Raw genomic sequence first — 19,462 nt, forward strand, 5'->3', positions numbered from 1 at the left:
GTGTTTCTGGGTGTTAGTTTCAAAAACTATGTAAATATTAGAAAAATATTTTTGCAATAAAAGGAGCAACTGAAAAGTAGAAATCTTTGGTTCAGTGAATATGCTATAAAACTTTCTTTTCCACTTAATTTAAATTTATATTTTCAACAGCATTGGTAGTGTATCCTTTATCTGTTGTCTCAATAGTAAATTATTAAGCTGAGCAAGTTTCTGCCACACAATCTTTGTATAAAGTAAAGAAAAATTGAGCTGATGATTTTTATGTAAATTAGTTAGTTCCTTGCAAACCATTTTATTCTCAAGACAGTAATGAAATCCCTGCTGTTGCAGCTGCAATTACAATTTAATAATAATAATGTGTTATAAACATATAGATAACTGTTTCATTATCAATATCGAAATCTCAAGAACATCTCTATATGTGTGAGGTATTTATAGCATACTGTTACTATCTTTTCCCAATGTTAGGTTGAGAGTTTGTTCCAGAAATATCACAGTAGGCGTAGCTCAAGGATCAAAGCTCCATCTCGTAACACCATCCAGAAGTTTGTCTCACGCATGTCAAATTCTCATACATTGTCATCATCTAGTACTTCTACATCTAGTTCAGAAAACAGGTTAGTATTTTTCTAAAGGAATTAAAAAAACTTTGTTTGTAGCATTCTCCCTCTGCCCTCTTCCCCCTCCCCTCCATTTTGGAGGTTTAGATACACTACATTTTATTTGAATCTATTTAAAGCTGCTTCCATTTTAAGTCACATAAAATAATTTTGTGTATGCAAAAAAAATAAATCAGGTTTACATCGGTCATCTTGATACCAACACAGGCATGTTGAATTTACAAGACCTGTGTGAAAAATGTGTTAGATACTGATGTTTTGCAGAGAATCCTATTCCTTTGTTCCGTGTTCAAAGTGAAATTTTTTTTAAAAAGTATGCAATCATTTTTAAGACTGGAGTACACATTAGCTCCCAAAACTGACGTGTTTGTATGTGTGTGCATGTGTTCATATGCAGCATGCATGCAAATGTTCACAAATGTAGAAATATCTCATTTTTTCCTGTGCAAATAATTTTGAAAGCAAGCTGTATCACTTAGAAGCAACAGTCGTATGCTTGCAAGTTCCAAGTATACTCTGTGTGTTTGTGTGTGTGTACACGCGCACACACACACACACACACACACACACACACACACACAAGCTTTATGAGTATGTAAGTGAATTTGTGCACACATATATATAATATATACACACACACATTCACTTTTGAGCCACATACATACATTGAGTAAATTATTTTAAAAGTATTTTTTTATTTTCTTTTTCAATCTGGATCATTCTAGCACATAGCATATTAGAAGCGTATTTATTATGTTTCCAGTACTTAAGCTTAGTAAAGTTAATGATTCTTTGAAAAGCTGTTTCAAATTATTATTTTTACTTCATTGTTTTTGCTTAACAGATCTTGTAAATTTTGTTAGGGGCTAAAATGAATAACATTCATTTTATTAGTCTTATGTTCTTAATTTTTTTTAATGTTTTCTGTGAATTTATATACATTGATTGAATAAACTAAGGTGGATGCTCCTCAGAGGATGCTTAGAAGAAAACCAAAAATGACACTTTTTCTTACTTTAGCAGAAAATGGAACCTTATGTTAATGAATAATCTTGGTATATTAGTTTAGACTACAGTGTCCATCTGGCAAAAATAATATATTTAGGCATGTTTTCAGTTTGGGCTTTTAGATCAGGAACATAGTTTCCTGTTGCCTTGTGTTTATGTATTTTTCTAACTGTCATACTGTTTCATTGTAAATACATATTTATGTGTAAACATATACAGACCTGTTAAATGCCTACAATTGTTTCCCTGAAATTAGTCTTCTGACAGATTAATTCCTTTAGTTAGATGTGTGTCTGGGAAGACTTGTTATAGGAATAACTTGGATAACTTTCTGATTTATTACATTACATTGTTGCATTATTTTGCATTATTAGGGTACACCTGAAGAAAACCCACGCAGCTGTTGATATAGCAAAATATATTGCAATAATTTTATAGTGAAGCCGTTTTGGCATGTTATAATATATGTAACAGTCAGTGTATTACTTTTTTTCCATTTCATTAGAGATAAGTTTACACAGTCTTGATGTTTCTGTTGTACTTCATTTAAATTTGTGGTTTACTACTAATTCTTGAGAGTAAAAAGTACAATACATTTATGACCACACTGAAATCTGTATTTTTAGGATACTGTAGAACTGAACATTTTTACTGTAAATTTACTTCTGTGGATTTTTCAGATCTGCAAAAAATCTATTCTTTAAAAACTTTTTAGAAAACAAGTGATTGTATAAGGCACATTGAATGCACAAATAAAACATAAATGTATACAATTCTACAGTCATAACTTAATTCACTGTTGCCAGACAAATGTAGGTTGTTTTATTCAAGTTGTGTAGGGTTATACAATGGCGTAACTGATAAGATGTCTTTTAATCACCTTTATCTGGCTTGTCCTTGTCCATCCCTCTACGAACACAAGCCGACACCACACTGTTCCATTTTGTTGCAAGCACATTCTTTCCATTTCTGTCTTTTAATTATTATAATTAAAATATATCTTTGTGCCCATTTGCAAAAATGTGTTATGATGGGTAGATATTTTCATTATACGTTGTCAGTGTAATTTAAATACAGTCAAACTCTCTAGCCTCAGATTATTAATTTGAAATTAAGGTGATTGTTTAATGGTAGAAAACAAAGTGAAAGTACATCTAAAATTTAGCTGATACTGATTAGTATATTGTTGCATACGAGAATGCTGTAAATATTTACACCTGCTTGCAGCAGAAATACAGAGCAGCTGTAATTATTTTACATTTGCTTTTTGAATTTTACACACATTCATCAAATAGTATTCAAGACCTGCTGTGATGGTCTAAAGAGCAACTTTTGAACAAATGTCTTGAGTTGTGGATTAAGTGTGACGAAGAAATATGTTTTGTTTCAATCTATAAATTACTAATAATTCCTTAATCATTCCAATCATAAATATTGAGTAAACAGCAAAGTAGACTTCTTACGACAAGATTTTCAAAATTGTGTTTCCCTAAAGTTATGCTCCTAAGTCATTTTTTAGCTGTGGGGCCTGATTTTCCTGAGTGCCGAACGCCATGCAGATTGCATTGATTGCAACAGAAGGTGTTGAGTGCTCAGCACTTCTGAAAATCACACAACTCACTGAGGCGCCTAACTCTTGGTCTTAACTGTTTTAAATGTGATATGCGGGTTATAGAGTATTATGACAACTAGTATTGATCATTAATCAATATTTGGCTTAATACCTATATTGGATTCTGATCTATGCAATTTTTCATATTGCTAATGTCTGGTTTTTTTAATAGTATGAAGGATGAAGAAGAACAGATGTGCCCCATTTGTTTGTTAGGCATGCTGGATGAAGAGAGCCTGACTGTTTGTGAAGATGGCTGCAGGAATAAGTTACATCATCACTGCATGTCAATTTGTACGTCATTGTTTTATTTACATTTATTAGTGGTGACTTTAAATACATAAACAAAGTGTAGTATGGCATGATACCCATTCTTTGAAAAGCAAGTTAATGAAACACAATGCAGCAAAGCTTGACAGCTTTATATTAAAAATGTACAGATCTGAAAGATGAATGTGAAGTTCTATATTTCATTGTGTTGCTTGTGGAGAACTTACTGAAACTCTATCAACTAGTGGATATTAATGTGGAATATCGTGATTAATGTAAATAAACAATGTTGCCTTAGGAGAAGCAGCGCAATTAAAGTATGGTTGAAACTTAACAGTGTAGTTGTAGCCATATTGGTCCCGGGATATTAGAGACACAAGATGGGTGAGATAATATCTTTTATTGGACTTCTTTCTGTTGGTGAAAGAGACAAGTTTTTAAGCTTACACAGAGTACTTTTTCAGGTCTGGGAATGGTACTCAAAGGGTATGGCTACACTTGAAATTTCAAAGTGCTGCCGCGACAGCGCTTTGAAGTGTGAGTGTGGTCGGAGTGCCAGCGCTGGGAGAGAGCTCTCCCAGCGCTGCACGTAAACCACATCCCTTACGGGTGTAGCTCGCAGCGCTGATTACACTGAGGCTTTACAGCGCTGTATCTTGCAGCGCTCAGGGGGGTGTTTTTTCACACCCCTGAGCACAAAAGTTGTAGCGCTGTAAAGTGCCAGTGTAGCCAAGCCCAAAGTGTCACAGCTAAATACAAGGTGGAACAAATTTGTTAAGCATAAAGAGTTAACACGTTGCAAGAGACCATTTAAGGTGAAGTGGGCAGTTAACATCTCTACAGTTGTAGGACAAAGGAGGCTTAGTGGGTTATAGATTTGTTATAATGAGCCATAAATCCAGTGTCTTTGAGTCCATGATTTTTAGTATTTAGTAAAGTCATGAATTTTAGTTCCCAGGCTTGTCTTTTGAAGGAGTTTTCTTTGAGGATGAGGATCGAGAGGTCAGATATGGGGTGAAGGTTTTGTGAAAAGTTTTTGACCGTGACTGATGGGTGTGTTTGTCTTTTATCACTTTTCTGTGTGAGTTCATTTAGGAGCATGGTGATTGTCTGGTTTCACCCACATATAGTGATGGTTGGAGCATTTAGTGCACAGGATGAGGTAACGGTGTGTTGTGATAAGCGTATGTAGGTGTATTGGGGGTAGGTTAACTGCTCATCGGAACGGGATATATGGCTGCAGGTTTTGCCTCTGTTATGGCTAGATCAGGTATTGCTTTGAGTTGGTGTGTTCTGGTATGTGGGGAGTTTGCTTCTGATTATGACTTTGGCAAGGTTGGAGGGTTGTTTGCAGGCAGAAGAGAGGGCTCTGCTAAGATTTACTTCAGGCTGTGATCCTCATGAGTATGGGTTGCAATTGTCTAATGATACATTGTATGGGTTTATGGCTTATTACAGGAGTCAGCAACCTTTCAGAAGTAGTGTGCCGAGTCTTCATTTATTCACTCTAATTTAAGGTTTCATGTGCCAGTAATATATTTGAATGTTTTTAGAAGGTCTCTTTCTATAAGTCCTATAATATATAACTAAATTATTGTTATATGTAAAGTAAATAAGGTTTTTAAATGTTTAAGAAGATTCATTTAAAATTAAATTAAAACGCAGAGCCCTCCGGACTGGTGGCCAGGACCCGGGCTGTGAGAGTGCTGCTGAAAATCAGCTCCTGTGCTGCTTACAACAATCTGTAAGCCACTTAACACCACTGCAGTCATAGGACAAAGGAGTGCTAACTGCCCACTTGAATGATCTTTTGCAACATACGTTAACTCCTTATGCTTAACGATCAGTTCCACCTTGTATTTAGCTGTGACACTTTGAGTACCATTCCCAGACCTGAGGAAGAGCTCTGTGTAAGCTTGAAAGCTTGGGTATGGTTACACTTACAGCTGTACAGCGCTGGGAGTTACAGCTGTCTTCGTACAGCTGTGTAGGGAAATTGCTGCAGTGTGGCCACTCTGACAGCTACCAGTGCTGCAGTGTGGCCACATTTGCAGCGCGGTTGGGAGTGGTGCATTGTGGGCAGCTATCCCAGCGTTCCAGTGGCTGCAACGTGCTTTTCAAAAGAGGGGGGTGGGGTGGAGTGTGACAGGGAGCGTGGGGGAGACAGAGAGAGTGGATTTTTGGAGCTGACACTGTTGTCAGCTCCCTGCCTTGCAAGTTCTAAGGACTGGAAGATACACAGCACCTACATTCAATCATTTTAAAAGTTTTGACCCCTTCCCCCACCCCTCTCTTATTCACTAAATGCAAATTATGCACTCCTAAATAGCCTTCAGACCACATAAGCAGCTGCTCAACATGGACTCCCTCCTCCCCCTCCCCCGTGTGGCTTCTCTCCTCAAGCAAACAGCTGTGAACATTCCAAAGCAATTCCCCTGCCTGCCTCCGCTCGCTCCCTTGAGCAAACAGGAGCTGTGTTTGTTTTTTAGATAAGCAGTTCCAGGGTACCCGGAGTTCAGCCACTCTTCCGGTTTGTTGTGAACAGGCATTCTGGGATACCTCCTAATACCCTGGAGGCCAATTACAGCGCTTTTGGTGGCCACACTTGACGAGCAGCGCTGCATCACCAGCGCTGCAATCGTTATACCCCAGGAAGACCAGGTGTACAGCCAGCGCTGCAGCCAGGGAGTTGCAGCACTGGATGTGCCTTGCAGGTGTGGACAGTTACTAAGTTGCAGCACTGTAAACCCACCACCAGCGCTGCAACTCTCCAGTGTAGCCATGGCCTTAGTCTCTTTCACCAACAGAAGTTGGTCCAATATGCCTCAATTGTCTTGTAAGCCATACAATATGCTGTAGACAGCAGAATTCATAACTTCATTTACCTTATCAGGAAAAGGATATATACTAATTTAAAGTAAAATTTACTATTTAATTTGTTGATTTTTATAACCATACATTTGTTTTTACATTCCCATAAGTCTATAATATGCTTTAGGCATCATCTTATTTTGTGGTTACTGCATTTCAGGGGCAGAAGAATGTAGAAGAAACAGAGAGCCACTTATATGCCCTCTTTGTAGATCTAAGTGGAGATCTCATGATTTCTATAGGTAAGCATTCAGTTCTGTGAACAGATTGAATCTCACATATAGAGCTTTAAAGTGTGTAAATGTTTAATTTTTTCATCCACATTAAATATTTATTGTTTGTTTGTAGTCATGAATTGCCAAGCCCTGTGGATTCTCCTTCAGTTCTCCGAGTGGTTCAACAGCAAAATCAGCAGCAGCCTACAGGTGGATCGCAAAGGAGAACACAAGATAGTAATTTTAACCTTACTCATTATGGGGTTCAGCAGATCCCTTCCACCTATAAAGATTTAGCTGAGCCGTGGATTCAGGTAACAGTTTAACTTATGAAGTGAATTTCAAATTAAAACAATTTGTCATTTTGAGATGGGATTTCCCCTGTTTGGTTTTTTTTGTTTGTTTGGTTTTTAAGGTAAGGTCATCCCAGTAGCTGCCTGTGCAAAACCACTTGTGCCAGGTCTTGTTTCTTCTTCCAGAGAAACCACTGTCATTGTGCATATTGGCCAGCAAGCAGATGCTTTGGAAATGTATTACCCCTCTTTTGATTTTAATGCAAGCTCAACAGCGGAGATTTGTTCTTCCTGTTCCAAATTCTTTCAAAGCTCCATTTTGTTATGCACCTCCTGCTTGCTCATTTTTAAAATATAATATGAGAAATCAACTGATAATAGCTACAAGCATCTATACAGCAAAAAGTGAGTTCCTGCATAATTCTGTTGAGTCTGCCTCAAAGAATACTACATAGTAGTGTGTTCAAGTTACTAAGTAGGCTACCCAAGAATATTAAGAGAAGTATGACAGAGGTCTTATGCTCATGCAATGAAAACAGTACGAAAAAGATGAAAAAATTCTGAAGTGCACTCATAAATTAGAAATATATGGGTGCTTGGAGTTCCTGACACAATCCTAAAGCACATTATAGTGCTCCACAAATTGCTCTGAACCACATCAACTTCATAGTTGGTTGATTGTGTTTTTAAAAAATCAATAAATAAATCAGGAAACTTTTTCCACCCCCAATCTTGTTTTTTCATTTGGAATTTTTTAGGTTGGAGAATATCACAGCCCTGTTCAGTGAAAGAGTTGGTGGTTTTGGTCCTAATTCCTAGTGGACAGGTGTCACATCACAAACATAATTAGCACTAATAGACACACTTGTTGGTAGCAATAACTGAGATGCCAAGTACTGAATGTTATGGAAGATGAACTACTCTCTTACGTCTTGAGAGGACCAGCTGAACATGGATGAGGCACTTTAGAAAGGCTGTGTATGGGAACTACCTGTGTCCCCCCTGTCTGTAGCTATTCTGTGGATAGAAGGTCTTTGTCAGCAGAACTACCAATCTGACTTTTCATGTGGAAAGGATTTTCCTACTGAATACAGGAAGGAAGCAAAGGGAACTACTCCCTGTAAAGCTTACTAGCAGTTTGTAATTGGCTTCAGAATTATAATGAATTTTAAAAAAATGTAATGAGGGAAGATAATTATTTCCAAAAATACAGATAAGTCTTTGAAAGATCTATGCATTACCATTCATAGTATTTCATTTTATATGACAGGCTGCATATTTAAAATTGATACTGCTGGTATATTTTCTGTCGTAAAAGATTAAGACAAGATTTTCCCTTTAAACCTTTTTTGACATTTCCTGAAATACAGTACTTAAATACTTAAGCTTTAAATGTTATGTTTTGCAACCAAGTCAAATGGAATATGTTTACTTTTATTAGGTATTTGGAATGGAGTTAGTTGGCTGCTTGTTTTCTCGAAACTGGAATATACGGGAGATGGCACTTAGACGTCTTTCCCATGATGTTAGTGGTGCTCTATTACTGGCTAATGGTGAAAGCACTGGAAATTCTGGGAGCAGCAATGGAAACAACACAAGTGCTGGAGCTCTGGGAGCAGCTAGTGGATCATCTCAGACCGGTATCTCAGGAGATGTTGTAGTGGAATCATGCTGCAGTGTGCTGTCCATGGTCTGTGCTGACCCTGTCTACAAAGTGTATGTTGCTGCTTTAGTAAGTAGTTGTTTACTCACCATATTTTGACATTTTTGTGAAGTAGCTTAGAACTAATAGATGCATTCAGCTCCCAGAAAAGTCAGTGGGAATTGAGTGCTCATCACAGCTGAAAGTCAGACCCTATTTAGCTCGTAAGCATTGTCTGAGAAGGGAATAGATGAGATCTTCAGCAGATGTAAATTGGCATGGCTTCACTGACTTCACCAGCTGAGGATCTGGCCCAATATATTCAAATACCTGGTAAAGTGAGTTAGGGTGTTGATCATACTTACAGTGTTCATACAACCAGACTTCAGATTGAGTAATTCTAACACTAAGTATATACGATAGTAAGGCATTAACTCTTTGTCACACTGATAAGCGCTCTTTTTCATGTGTGTTATATAAACCTATTCATAAACGTTTTTATAATAAGCTGAAGTGTAGTTGACCTGACTTTATATTTCTTTTTTTCCCTTTCTTAGAAAACATTAAGAGCCATGCTGGTTTATACTCCTTGTCATAGTTTGGCAGAAAGGACAAAACTACAGCGACTTCTCAAGCCAGTTGTAGAGACTATATTAGTTAAATGTGCAGATGCCAACAGGTATGGTGGTTGATTCAATAGGTCTTCAAGTTTTCAATAATCTTTTAAAACTACATTCAGAACTTTTATGGATAAATTATTTTGTAGTATTCAAATTACCTTGACAGAGCTCTAGGTGTGTTTTGGAAGCACCTTGTAGTATTTTTTCAGTATGTGCAATACTTAGTGAATGCAGCCTTCTTTTTATTGACTTTATGGGGCCTATCTTTTTTTTCTCAACAAGTGTTGACTTGAAATTTTGAGTGTATGTTCTCACCATCCTTCTGTATACTCTTGGTTATCTTGGATTGCCCTGACCTAGTGCTTAGGATTCCCATTGAGTCTCTTTTATTAGTCTGGTTCTTAATATTCCTCTAGTAGTATTTCTCTCTATTTACTTCTCTGTAGTACTATGCTCCATTCTTTCAGGATTCAGTATTGTTGTAATAATTCTAGATTGTGGCCTCCGGAGCACGGACTGTTTTATCTGTTTGTACAGTGGATAGTAAAGTTGGGAATTGATTCTTGATTGGGACCTCCAGGCATTGCTGTAATACAAAATAACTAGGGCTGTCAAGTGATTAAAACAATTAATTGCGTGATTAAAAATTAATTGCAATTAAATGCACAATTGCACTGTTAAACAATAATAGAATACCATTTATTTATATATTTTGGGGTGTTTTCTACATTTTCAAATATATTGATTTCAATTACAACACAGCAAAGAATCCTGTGGCACCTTATAGACTAACGGACGTTTTGGAGCATGAGCTTTCGTGGGTGAATTACCCACTTCTTCAGATGCATCTGAAGAAGTGGGTAATTCACCCACGAAAGCTCATGCTCCAAAATGTCCGTTAGTCTATAAGGTGCCACAGGATTCTTTGCTGCTTTTACAGATCCAGACTAACACGGCTACCCCTCTGATACTTAATTACAACACAGAATACAAAGTGTGCAGTGCTCACTTTATATTTATTTATTACACATATTTGTACTGTAAAAAAACAAAAATAGTATTTTCACTTCACTTAATATAAGTACTGTAAAGCAATCTCTTTATCATGAAAGTTGAACTTACAAATGTCGAATTATGTACAAAAAAGAAATTTGAATTCAAAAATAAAACAATGTAAAACTTTAGAGCCTTCAAGTCCACTCAGTCCTACTTCAGCCAATCGCTCAGACAAACAAGTTTGGTTACATTTGCAAGAGATAATGCTGCCCATTTCTTGTTTACAATGTCACCTGAAAGTGAGAACAGACATAGGCATGGCACTGTTGTAACCAGCGTCGCTAGATATTTATGTGCCAGATGCGCTAAATATTCTCATGTCCCTTCATACTTCAACCACCATTCCAGGGTATATGCGTCCATGCTGTTGACGGGTTCTGCTCGATAATGATCCAAAGCAGAGCGGACCGATGCATGTTCGTTTTCATCCTCGGAGTCAGATGCCACCAGCAGAAGGCTGATTTTCCTTTTTGGTGGTTCGGGTTCTGTAGTTTCCACATCTGAGTGTTTCTCTTTTAAGACTTCTGAAAGCATACCTCGTTCCTCTCAAATTTTGGACTGCACTTCAGATTCTTAAATCTTGGGTCAAGTGCTGTAGCTATTGTTAGAAATTTCACATTGGTACCACCTTTGCATTGTGTCAAATCTGCAGTGACAGTACAGTGTTCGTAAAACAAACAATATGTACTGGGTCATCATCTGCTATAACATGAAATATATGGCAGAAAATGAGTAAAACAGAGCAAGGGACATACAGTTCTCCCCAAAGAGTTAGGTCACAAATTTAATTAACGCCCTATTTTTTTAACAAACAAACATCAGCATAGAAGCATGTCCTCCGGAATGGTGGCTGAACCATGAAGGGGCATATGAATGTTTAGCATATCTGGCACGTAAATGTCTTGCAACGCCGGCTACAAAAGTGCCATGTGAATACCTGTTCTGTTCTCACTTTCAGGTGACATAAATAAGAAGCAGGGACAGTATCTCCTGTAAATGTAAACAAACTTATTTGTCTGAGCGATTGGCTGAACAAATAGTTGGACCGAGTGGACGTGTAGGTTCTGAAGTTTTACATTGTTTTGGTTTTGAGTGCAGTTATGTAACAAAAATCTACATTTGTAAGTTACACTTTCACGCTCGAGATTGCGCTATAGTACTTGTATGAGGTGAACTGAAAAATACTGCTTCTTTTGATTACAAATATTTGACTGTAAAAATGGTCAAAAATAATATAAAGTGAGCACTGTACACTTTGTATTCTGTGTTGGAATATATATCAATATATTTGAAAATGTAGAAGAACATCCCAAATATTTAGTAAATTTCAATTGGTATTCTATTGATTTTTTTTTTTAAATCACAGTTAATTTTTTTGAGTTAATCGCGTGAGTTAACTGCAATTAATTGACAGCCCTAAAAATAACACATACTAATATAATGGTTCAGGCCCAATTCTCCACCTTTGTACATACTAGAAAGCGAAAGTTCCTTAATGACCTCTCGAGGTCCCTTCCAGTCGTATGATTCTGTAATATCAAGCCATAGGTATTTAAATACACACACGCACACGCACGCATGATTGGCCATTGTGACAAAACACCATACATATCTGCTTCATTATGTTGTTAGTATATGGCGCTTATAGTTGCATATTAAGAGAGATGTCTTTTGGAAGGGTAATCTTTTATTGGTCTAGTTACAGAGTAAGTGTTGATCTGAAAAATGTAAAGTAATGACATCAGGTGAAATAAGCATTCATTTCCTTTGTTTATATATATAAAAAAAAATAGTGTTGTATTCTTAGATTTGGCCACTCATGTAGGTGGGCGAGGTTGTATCATCAGATTGTTTTTTCTATGCTAAAATGAGTCTCTCCAGATGACATAGAAGTTCAGAAACTGTTAGATTTTAATGATGTAGGCAAGAGAATGGGTGGTATTAGATTTTTAAAGTTGATTTTTAGGCAGTGTATGATTCTAGGTGAACAATGCCAAAACATTTTTAAGATATAAAGGGAGAAAATGCTGTGAAATCAGTCAGAATAATTTGTGCATCATAACTCATTAATGAAGAATATCAAATAACCTCCAGTCTATTGATATATGAATTCCAGAAATGTTAAAGATGAAAATGTTGTTAATTAAAAATATAAGATGTGGAATTTACTTTTGGCTTTCATTTCCCATAGCCGCACAAGTCAACTTTCAGTTTCAACGCTGTTGGAGATGTGTAAAGGCCAAGCAGGAGAGCTGGCAGTTGGTAGAGAAATACTTAAATCTGGTAATAACTGCTTTATTTATACATACGCAATTATCATCACATTTTGTCTGTAAGCAAATATCATGAATCATTTTCACTATATTGAAGAACGTATCAAAAGTCAGTATTGTAAAGGGAACTGGGTTGCTTTGAGAACTTGCTACTTTTTATTCAATTTTCTGACAAAACTGTTCTGTTTCTATGTACTTTATAGCCATACTGTCTTTACCTTTCAGTAAGCTCAGATTTGATCTATCAGAATTTCATAGAATCTCAGTTGGGCATAAGTTTAACTCTGATCTTATAAACTATTTTTTCATAGGGTCCATTGGTATTGGTGGTGTTGATTACATCTTAAATTGTATTCTTGGAACCCAGACTGAATCGAACAACTGGCAAGCCCTACTTGGACGTCTTTGTCTTATAGACAGACTTTTATTGGAATTCCCTGGTGAATTTTATCCTCACATTGTCAGTGGGGATGTTTTACAGGCTGACACTGTAGTAGACAGGTATTTCTTAATTTATTTCATTTTTTCTTCCCTGTAACTGAATTGTTGGCCAGGTCTTCAAAAATGGCTGCCTAAGGCAAAGGGTTGACTTTCGCATACACACATGACTACAGAAGTTCTGGATGCACAATTTAGACAGCTAGTTGCCAGCTTTGAAAATTTGCCTTTCCTACTGAAAATATATACTTAAACACTCATATGGTAATTAATATATTATCTGTCAATGTACTGATCTATTGTTGATATGTATTGTGTAGATTGTGTCTAGAATAATAATTAGTACATATGAGCTTTAGCAGTATTATTTATATTTTATAATATATATAAAAATACATGCGCACCCACACATATATAATATTTATTTATTTATTTATTTATTTTTAGGTATAAGAAGCTGCTATCCCTGTTGAATTTTGCCTTGCAGTCAATTGATAATTCCCACTCAATGGTGGGTAAATTGTCTCGGAGGGTATTTTTGAGTGCTGCAAGAATGGTTGCAAGAGTACCCCATGTGTTCGTAAAACTATTAGAAATGTTGAGTGTGACCAGCTCAACTCATTACACAAGGATGCGTCGACGATTGTTGGCAATAGCAGATGAAATGGAGATTGCAGAAGCCATCCAGCTAGGCATGGAAGAGGTGCAGTCTGTGGAATGCAGATGTGATGACTTTCTGCAGCCATCTGCCCCAGATAATTCTCCAGAAACAACACAAAGTAATACTCCTAACAATACTGTCCAGTTATCAGGGAAAAGTGGAAGAGGATTAGGTGATAAAAAATTGAGTGCCAGTCCAGAGGACATTTCTGAGACACTGGCTGGCATTTCTTTAGGACTTCCTGTTTCATCAGTAACCACTGAGCAACCAAAGCCAGCCATTCAAACAAAAGGCAGACCCCACAGTCAGTGTTTGAACTTTTCTCCCTCATCCAGTCATTCCCAGTCATTATTCCCAATATTGCCCTCTCCCTCAACCCCGTGTGTACCAGGTGGCCCTGTAACAGATATGTCTAAAGTCAGACCTCAGGGATTCATTCCCTGCAAAATACCCTCAACTTCTCCTCAAACACAACGGAAACTTTCTCTACACATTGAAAGAAACTGTTCTGAAAATAAAGAACCAGAGAAACTTTCCCCAGTTTTTACCCAGGCCAGAGCTATGCCATCCAGTCATATACACAGGCCAAAGCCATCTCGACCTACTCCAGGTGATGTGAGCAGGCAAGGAGAAGCCTCAAAAACCAATATGACACTTGATCTGAATGATATTTTACAGTGTGACAGCAGTAGCAGTTGTAGTAATGCAGTTATACCTAGCGAAGAGACTGTGTTCACACCAGTAGAGGAGAAGAGTAGTCAACTGGATGTCAATGCAGAGCTCAATTCCAGTATTGAGGACTTACTTGAGGCCTCTATGCCTACAAGCGATGGCACGGTTACATTCAAGTCGGAAGTTGCAGTTCTTTCTCCTGAACGGGTGGAAAACGATGACACTTACAAAGATGATGTAAATCATAATCAAAAATGCAAGGAAAAGATGGAAGCTGAAGAAGAGGAGGCTTTAGCTATTGTCATGGCAATGTCAGCATCTCAAGATGCCCTACCAATAGTTCCCCAACTACAGGTTGAAAATGGGGAAGATATCATAATTATTCAGCAGGATGTGAGTATACTGTGGTTGGGGGGGGAGGTGGGGGGTTGTTTTCTCGTTCTGTAATAAGGCCATGTTTCAGTTCACTGCCATTATTTAATGAACATGTAGTGTGTTCTCAACAGTGCACAGACATAAGGAGGACACAGTTCCTAGGAATTCGAATCAAATACAGATACAGACAAGCAGCTGCCAGTGTGAGTTTGAAGTATTAATAGAATCTTGTAGAGGTCATTGTTGAAATATTTTGATGATATATTTTGGAGGAAAGACACAATCTGCTGCACCAAGGAGATTTCCAGGCATAAGGTGACAGAAGAAAGTTTGAAGACAAGAATGGGAGAAGGGTACAAAGCAATTAGAGGAGAACAAAGGGAAAGAAAGGTGGAGTAAGCAGAAGTGAGAACTTAGATTTAAGGAGGAACAGAGTTGTGCCAGGTGTTTGACAATGAGGTTGAACTTGATGCAGAATTTGAGGGGAGGGGGACTCAGTGACACAAGCAGGCAGCAGGCGTGAAAAATAATTTTAACAGCAGTATATGTGAGGAGAGGAGCTAAGTGAGATATATAGAGGCCAGAGTAGAGAAGAGTACGTTCATTACTCAAGCAATAGATAAGAGCTTTAGAAATAGGAATGGAGGGGAAAAGCATATTTTTATAGATATTTTAGAGGAAGAGCTGACGTGATTTGATGAGAGCCTATTTATGGAAGGGAAAAGAGCTTGAAGCAGTTTGGAAGCCTTAGTGGAAAGGATAGTTGAATTGTTGGAGGGGACAAAAGGGTTGGGGGTTGTGAGGAAAAGAAAACACATTTCCATTTTTGCCATGTTGAATGGGAGTTGGTGACACATCCAGTACAAGATGTCAGAAATACAAAATGAGCGGAGGTTAGGTTAGAGAGGTAGATTTAGGTCTCATCAAGTTAATTGAAACTTTGAGAGCAGATGAGGTCAAATAGAGATGAAAATATAGAGAGAAAGATCACTTCCACTTTCTGTGTCCCTGTTTTCCCTCCTACTCTGTCTAGTATGTTTAGATTGTAAGGTCTTGGGGCAGGGACTCTTATTATGTGTTGGTAGGGCACTTAGCATAATGGCATCCAATCTCAAATGGGGCTTCTAAGTGCTATGTAATCATAATGAGGGAAGAGTAATATATGAATTTGAGTATTTCAGGCCCTTTCTCTTAGTTTGTATCTAAATTTTAAGATGCATTTTATTAAACACAGAAGTGGTTTGAAAACAAATTAACATTTAAAAATAGATAATTTAATTTACTTTTCAAAAAGACAATTACTGGAATACACTGGAAGTGGGTTCTTGCAGTTTGTAGTGTTATAGTCAGCTACCATCTCTGTATAAGCTGACTAGTTTTCTGAATGCTTAAGAATGTGTTTTCTCTTTGCAGTTGAGAGATTCTATTCCTAAACAAGGGCCATTCCCATGTTTGGCATTAGTAATCCCATGCTGTCTGGTTTAGTGAACTCAAACTTAAGGGTGATTTAGGAAAATTCATTGATTGACAAAGGATCAGACTGTTGTCCCTAATTCACTTTAAAAGTCATAATTTTCATATAGGCACTTTAAGTTTTTAGCTAGTTAATCTTAATTCTTAATTAAATTTGCAGACACCGGAAACACTGCCTGGACACACCAAAGCAAAACACCATTACAGAGAAGATGCGGAATGGCTCAAAGGTCAGCAAATAGGCCTTGGAGCATTTTCATCCTGTTATCAAGCTCAAGATGTAGGAACTGGGACATTAATGGCGGTGAAACAGGTATATGCTCTACTTCAGTGAGTATTTTCTAGAAGTTTAATGACTAAATAAACAGAGGGAAAGAAATTGAATAAAGATGTATTTACTTGGAGCAGTTTGTAATAATGTTTGCCCTTCATGACATTCTCTGCAGATCCACAATGCCTGTATTGTGAGCCATTGCTTACTCTTTCTGATGCTTTGTTCTAGAATCCTGAAAATTAAAAGTTGCCCAGTTCTCCAAATCGTCTCTATCTTCATCTGTCGTTACAAAACCCACCCATTCCTCTGTATGGTGTGAATGTTACATTTAGATAGGTTCTTCCTCACTTAAAAGAAAAATTAATAGTTTGAATTTATATAGCTCTTTTCTTCTGTAGATTTTTAAATACTTTTTTGCCTCGACCAAGTTCACTCAGCAAGTCAGTGACAGAATTGAGAATAGAACCCAGATCTCGACTCCCGGTCTAGGCCGTATTCACTGGATAGTTGTTAGTATAATCGTTGAACTATTCTTTCTCTAGCGGTTAGGATTTTGCCCACAAAGGACTCATATGCTATGGAGAAGATGATGATGTTTAAGAGGTGATTCTTATAACCCACAGAGTTGTCTGGGTTGGACCAGCATCCTCAATATGGAAAATGCTTGGATGACAGTCTGTATGAGAGAGGAGCCACAAATGCAAGAGCTCCTTTATAGAGAAGGATTTAGGAGCTGCTAGACCTCAGCAGAGATCTTCTGCTTAAGGTGTTTCAGGTCTGTGAGACTTTAACGTTTGGGCGTCGGGCTTGATATTAAGGTGGCTAGGTGGTGTTTAGTGGTCTGTGAAATACGGAAGGTCAGACAAGATGATCTGGTCATCCCTTTTAGCCATAAACTCTGACTCTTAAGTTCTGAGATCAGTCAGAGAATAATCTAAGACATACAGGTTTGAAGACTTTCAAGTCTCCAGATCCAGTGTCCTCAGCAGATCTCTCTCTTCTGAGTGGATGTCAGGTTTGTGAAGGGCTCTAAATCCTTCAACTCCTGTGCAACTCCTCTTAGAGAACAAAGAGGAAGCGACGGCATAGGGAGACTTCTTTGCAAGATACTGTCCTTTCAAATCTAGTAAGGATTGAGAACCGAGGATCAATTTCAGTCATGTCCCAGCACATTTGGCCTACTCTGATTCCAGAGTGTCCTAGGGTAATAGGGCCTCTCCATGGATCTGAAATAGCAGGTTGCTTTTACTGCAGTAGTCAGGACTTAAATACCAGCATAGTTTTCAGAGCCTTAGGCCTTCCCTCTACCTACTTCTTCAGAGATTAAAAAGATGTTTCTGAAATTGGAGAGAGAGGAGGAGGAGATGGGGTCTTTCATACCCTCCCTTCCAGAGTTGTGGATTCAAGGAGCATTCACATGTCCTCAAGAGTTTACTCCTTTGAAAGGGTTCTAAGACTCCTGCATTGTTGATCTGCAGACACAATATATTTAAACAGTTACTGGTAAGTAACCTTTCATTACTCAGAATCCATTCAGGGAGAACCCAGGAAGTCCTTCCTGGTTTTCTCATCTTGTTTCCCTTCTCCCCCCACTCAGGTTTATGTAGGCGTTTCTCTCGATTTATATCTTTAAAGAACCCGCTTTCTAAATCTAGACCACTTGCAGATTCTATCAAAACCAAATGATTCCCTCTGACTCTTGCCCTTTTCCTGACACAGTCAATAGTACTAATACTGAAAATTTGAATAGTCTCCTGTAAGGCACATTGCAAACATTAATTAATCCTTACAATAAACTGATGTGGAAAGATGGTCGTTACGTGTACCATTTCACAGAGGAGGAGAGACTAACAAAGTGTTTAAGGCCTAATCTGCAGAGATGACTTCAATTGAAGCTGAAATGCTCAGCACTTCTGAAGCTCATATCACAAGCGACATGCACTAGGTCACACAGTTAGTGACAGAGCCAAGGCTAAAACCCATCTCTCCTATTATCCTAGTCCAGTGGTCAACCCGAATAGACTACAATACCTCTTTTATAAAGATACTTCATTTGCTGTGGTATCTGCAGTGCTTCACTTTGTAGCATTTACATTCTGAGACTCCAGAGTCCTCTAAGCACTTTAGAGCAGTTAATTGTTGAGACATTCTATGTCCAACAACCACCGCTCCAAGCATTGTACTTGAAATTATGTTTCATGTTCCCAATTGCTTATAGATTCCCCTCTTTTTTGCCTCAGCATTGGCTCACAAAGTTAGAAAGCATCAACACAGAGGATGAGCAGAATATGAAACGGGAAGAATTGATGACCTTGAGGACTGAAGTAATAGAAATGGGATGAAATATAATCCAAAGTGCAAGGTGCATGCACTTAGGGCCAAATTTTCAAAGATATTTAGGCACTGAGAGATGCAGAGAGGCGCCCAATGGGATTTTTGAAAGCACCTAAGTCGGTTAGGTGCCTAACTCTCATTGAAATCAATGACAGGCAACCACTGGGATTTTCAAAGGCACCTATCTGCATCTTTAGGTGCCTTTGAAAATATGATCCTTCAGGACTAATGAACAAGAATCTCTGCTGTAAGATGGGGTCTCATCAGTTTGAAACAATAGAGGAGAAAGACCTGGTTGTATTAATAAATCACAGGATGATTGAACTGCCATGAAAAAGGCAGATGTGATCCTACAATTCATTGGGGAGGTGTGGCCCCAACTGTTGTTAACTGCTGCACATTGGTGAGAATTCACAAGGCATGCTGCATGACTAATCCATCACAAGGGTTCTGCTTTTAGAGAACTCCTGTTACTGGCATTTTCCCACCTGAACTTGACTGGAGAGGGAAGTGCTGCCCATAAATGACACTCTGATTTTATCTGTTTTGAAAGGAATCTACAAACTAAATGTAGATTAGACCCCCACAAACCCTGTTTTTCAATTTTTGCTGTGTTAATGTAGACAGTCTCTTCTTTTTCTTTTTCTTTTTACTGTAGCAGCATTTATTCTGTCCACACAGCGTGAGTTAAAGGTCTGTAATTTGCTTTGTGATTCCCAAGAATTTGGAATGGTCTGGGCTTCTTTTTATCATCA

At 37.9% G+C, this 19,462-nt stretch overlaps 1 protein-coding gene across 2 annotated transcripts in view; it reads left to right on the forward strand.

Moving 5' to 3' along the window:
* Positions 1 to 19,462, forward strand: part of MAP3K1 (mitogen-activated protein kinase kinase kinase 1) — a 104,513-nt gene that overhangs the window by 72,900 nt on the left and 12,151 nt on the right. For both annotated transcript variants that reach the window (XM_050946859.1, XM_050946857.1), the window contains exons 6-15: positions 469 to 617; positions 3,413 to 3,534; positions 6,542 to 6,623; positions 6,730 to 6,910; positions 8,331 to 8,621; positions 9,089 to 9,210; positions 12,399 to 12,490; positions 12,792 to 12,981; positions 13,366 to 14,644; positions 16,260 to 16,412. In XM_050946859.1, coding sequence (XP_050802816.1) covers positions 469 to 617; positions 3,413 to 3,534; positions 6,542 to 6,623; positions 6,730 to 6,910; positions 8,331 to 8,621; positions 9,089 to 9,210; positions 12,399 to 12,490; positions 12,792 to 12,981; positions 13,366 to 14,644; positions 16,260 to 16,412 — 2,661 coding nt within the window. The remainder of the gene's footprint in view (positions 1 to 468; positions 618 to 3,412; positions 3,535 to 6,541; positions 6,624 to 6,729; positions 6,911 to 8,330; positions 8,622 to 9,088; positions 9,211 to 12,398; positions 12,491 to 12,791; positions 12,982 to 13,365; positions 14,645 to 16,259; positions 16,413 to 19,462) is intronic.

The sequence above is a fragment of the Gopherus flavomarginatus genome, chromosome 3 (genome assembly GCF_025201925.1).
Source record: "Gopherus flavomarginatus isolate rGopFla2 chromosome 3, rGopFla2.mat.asm, whole genome shotgun sequence".
Lineage (NCBI taxonomy): Eukaryota > Metazoa > Chordata > Testudines > Testudinidae > Gopherus > Gopherus flavomarginatus.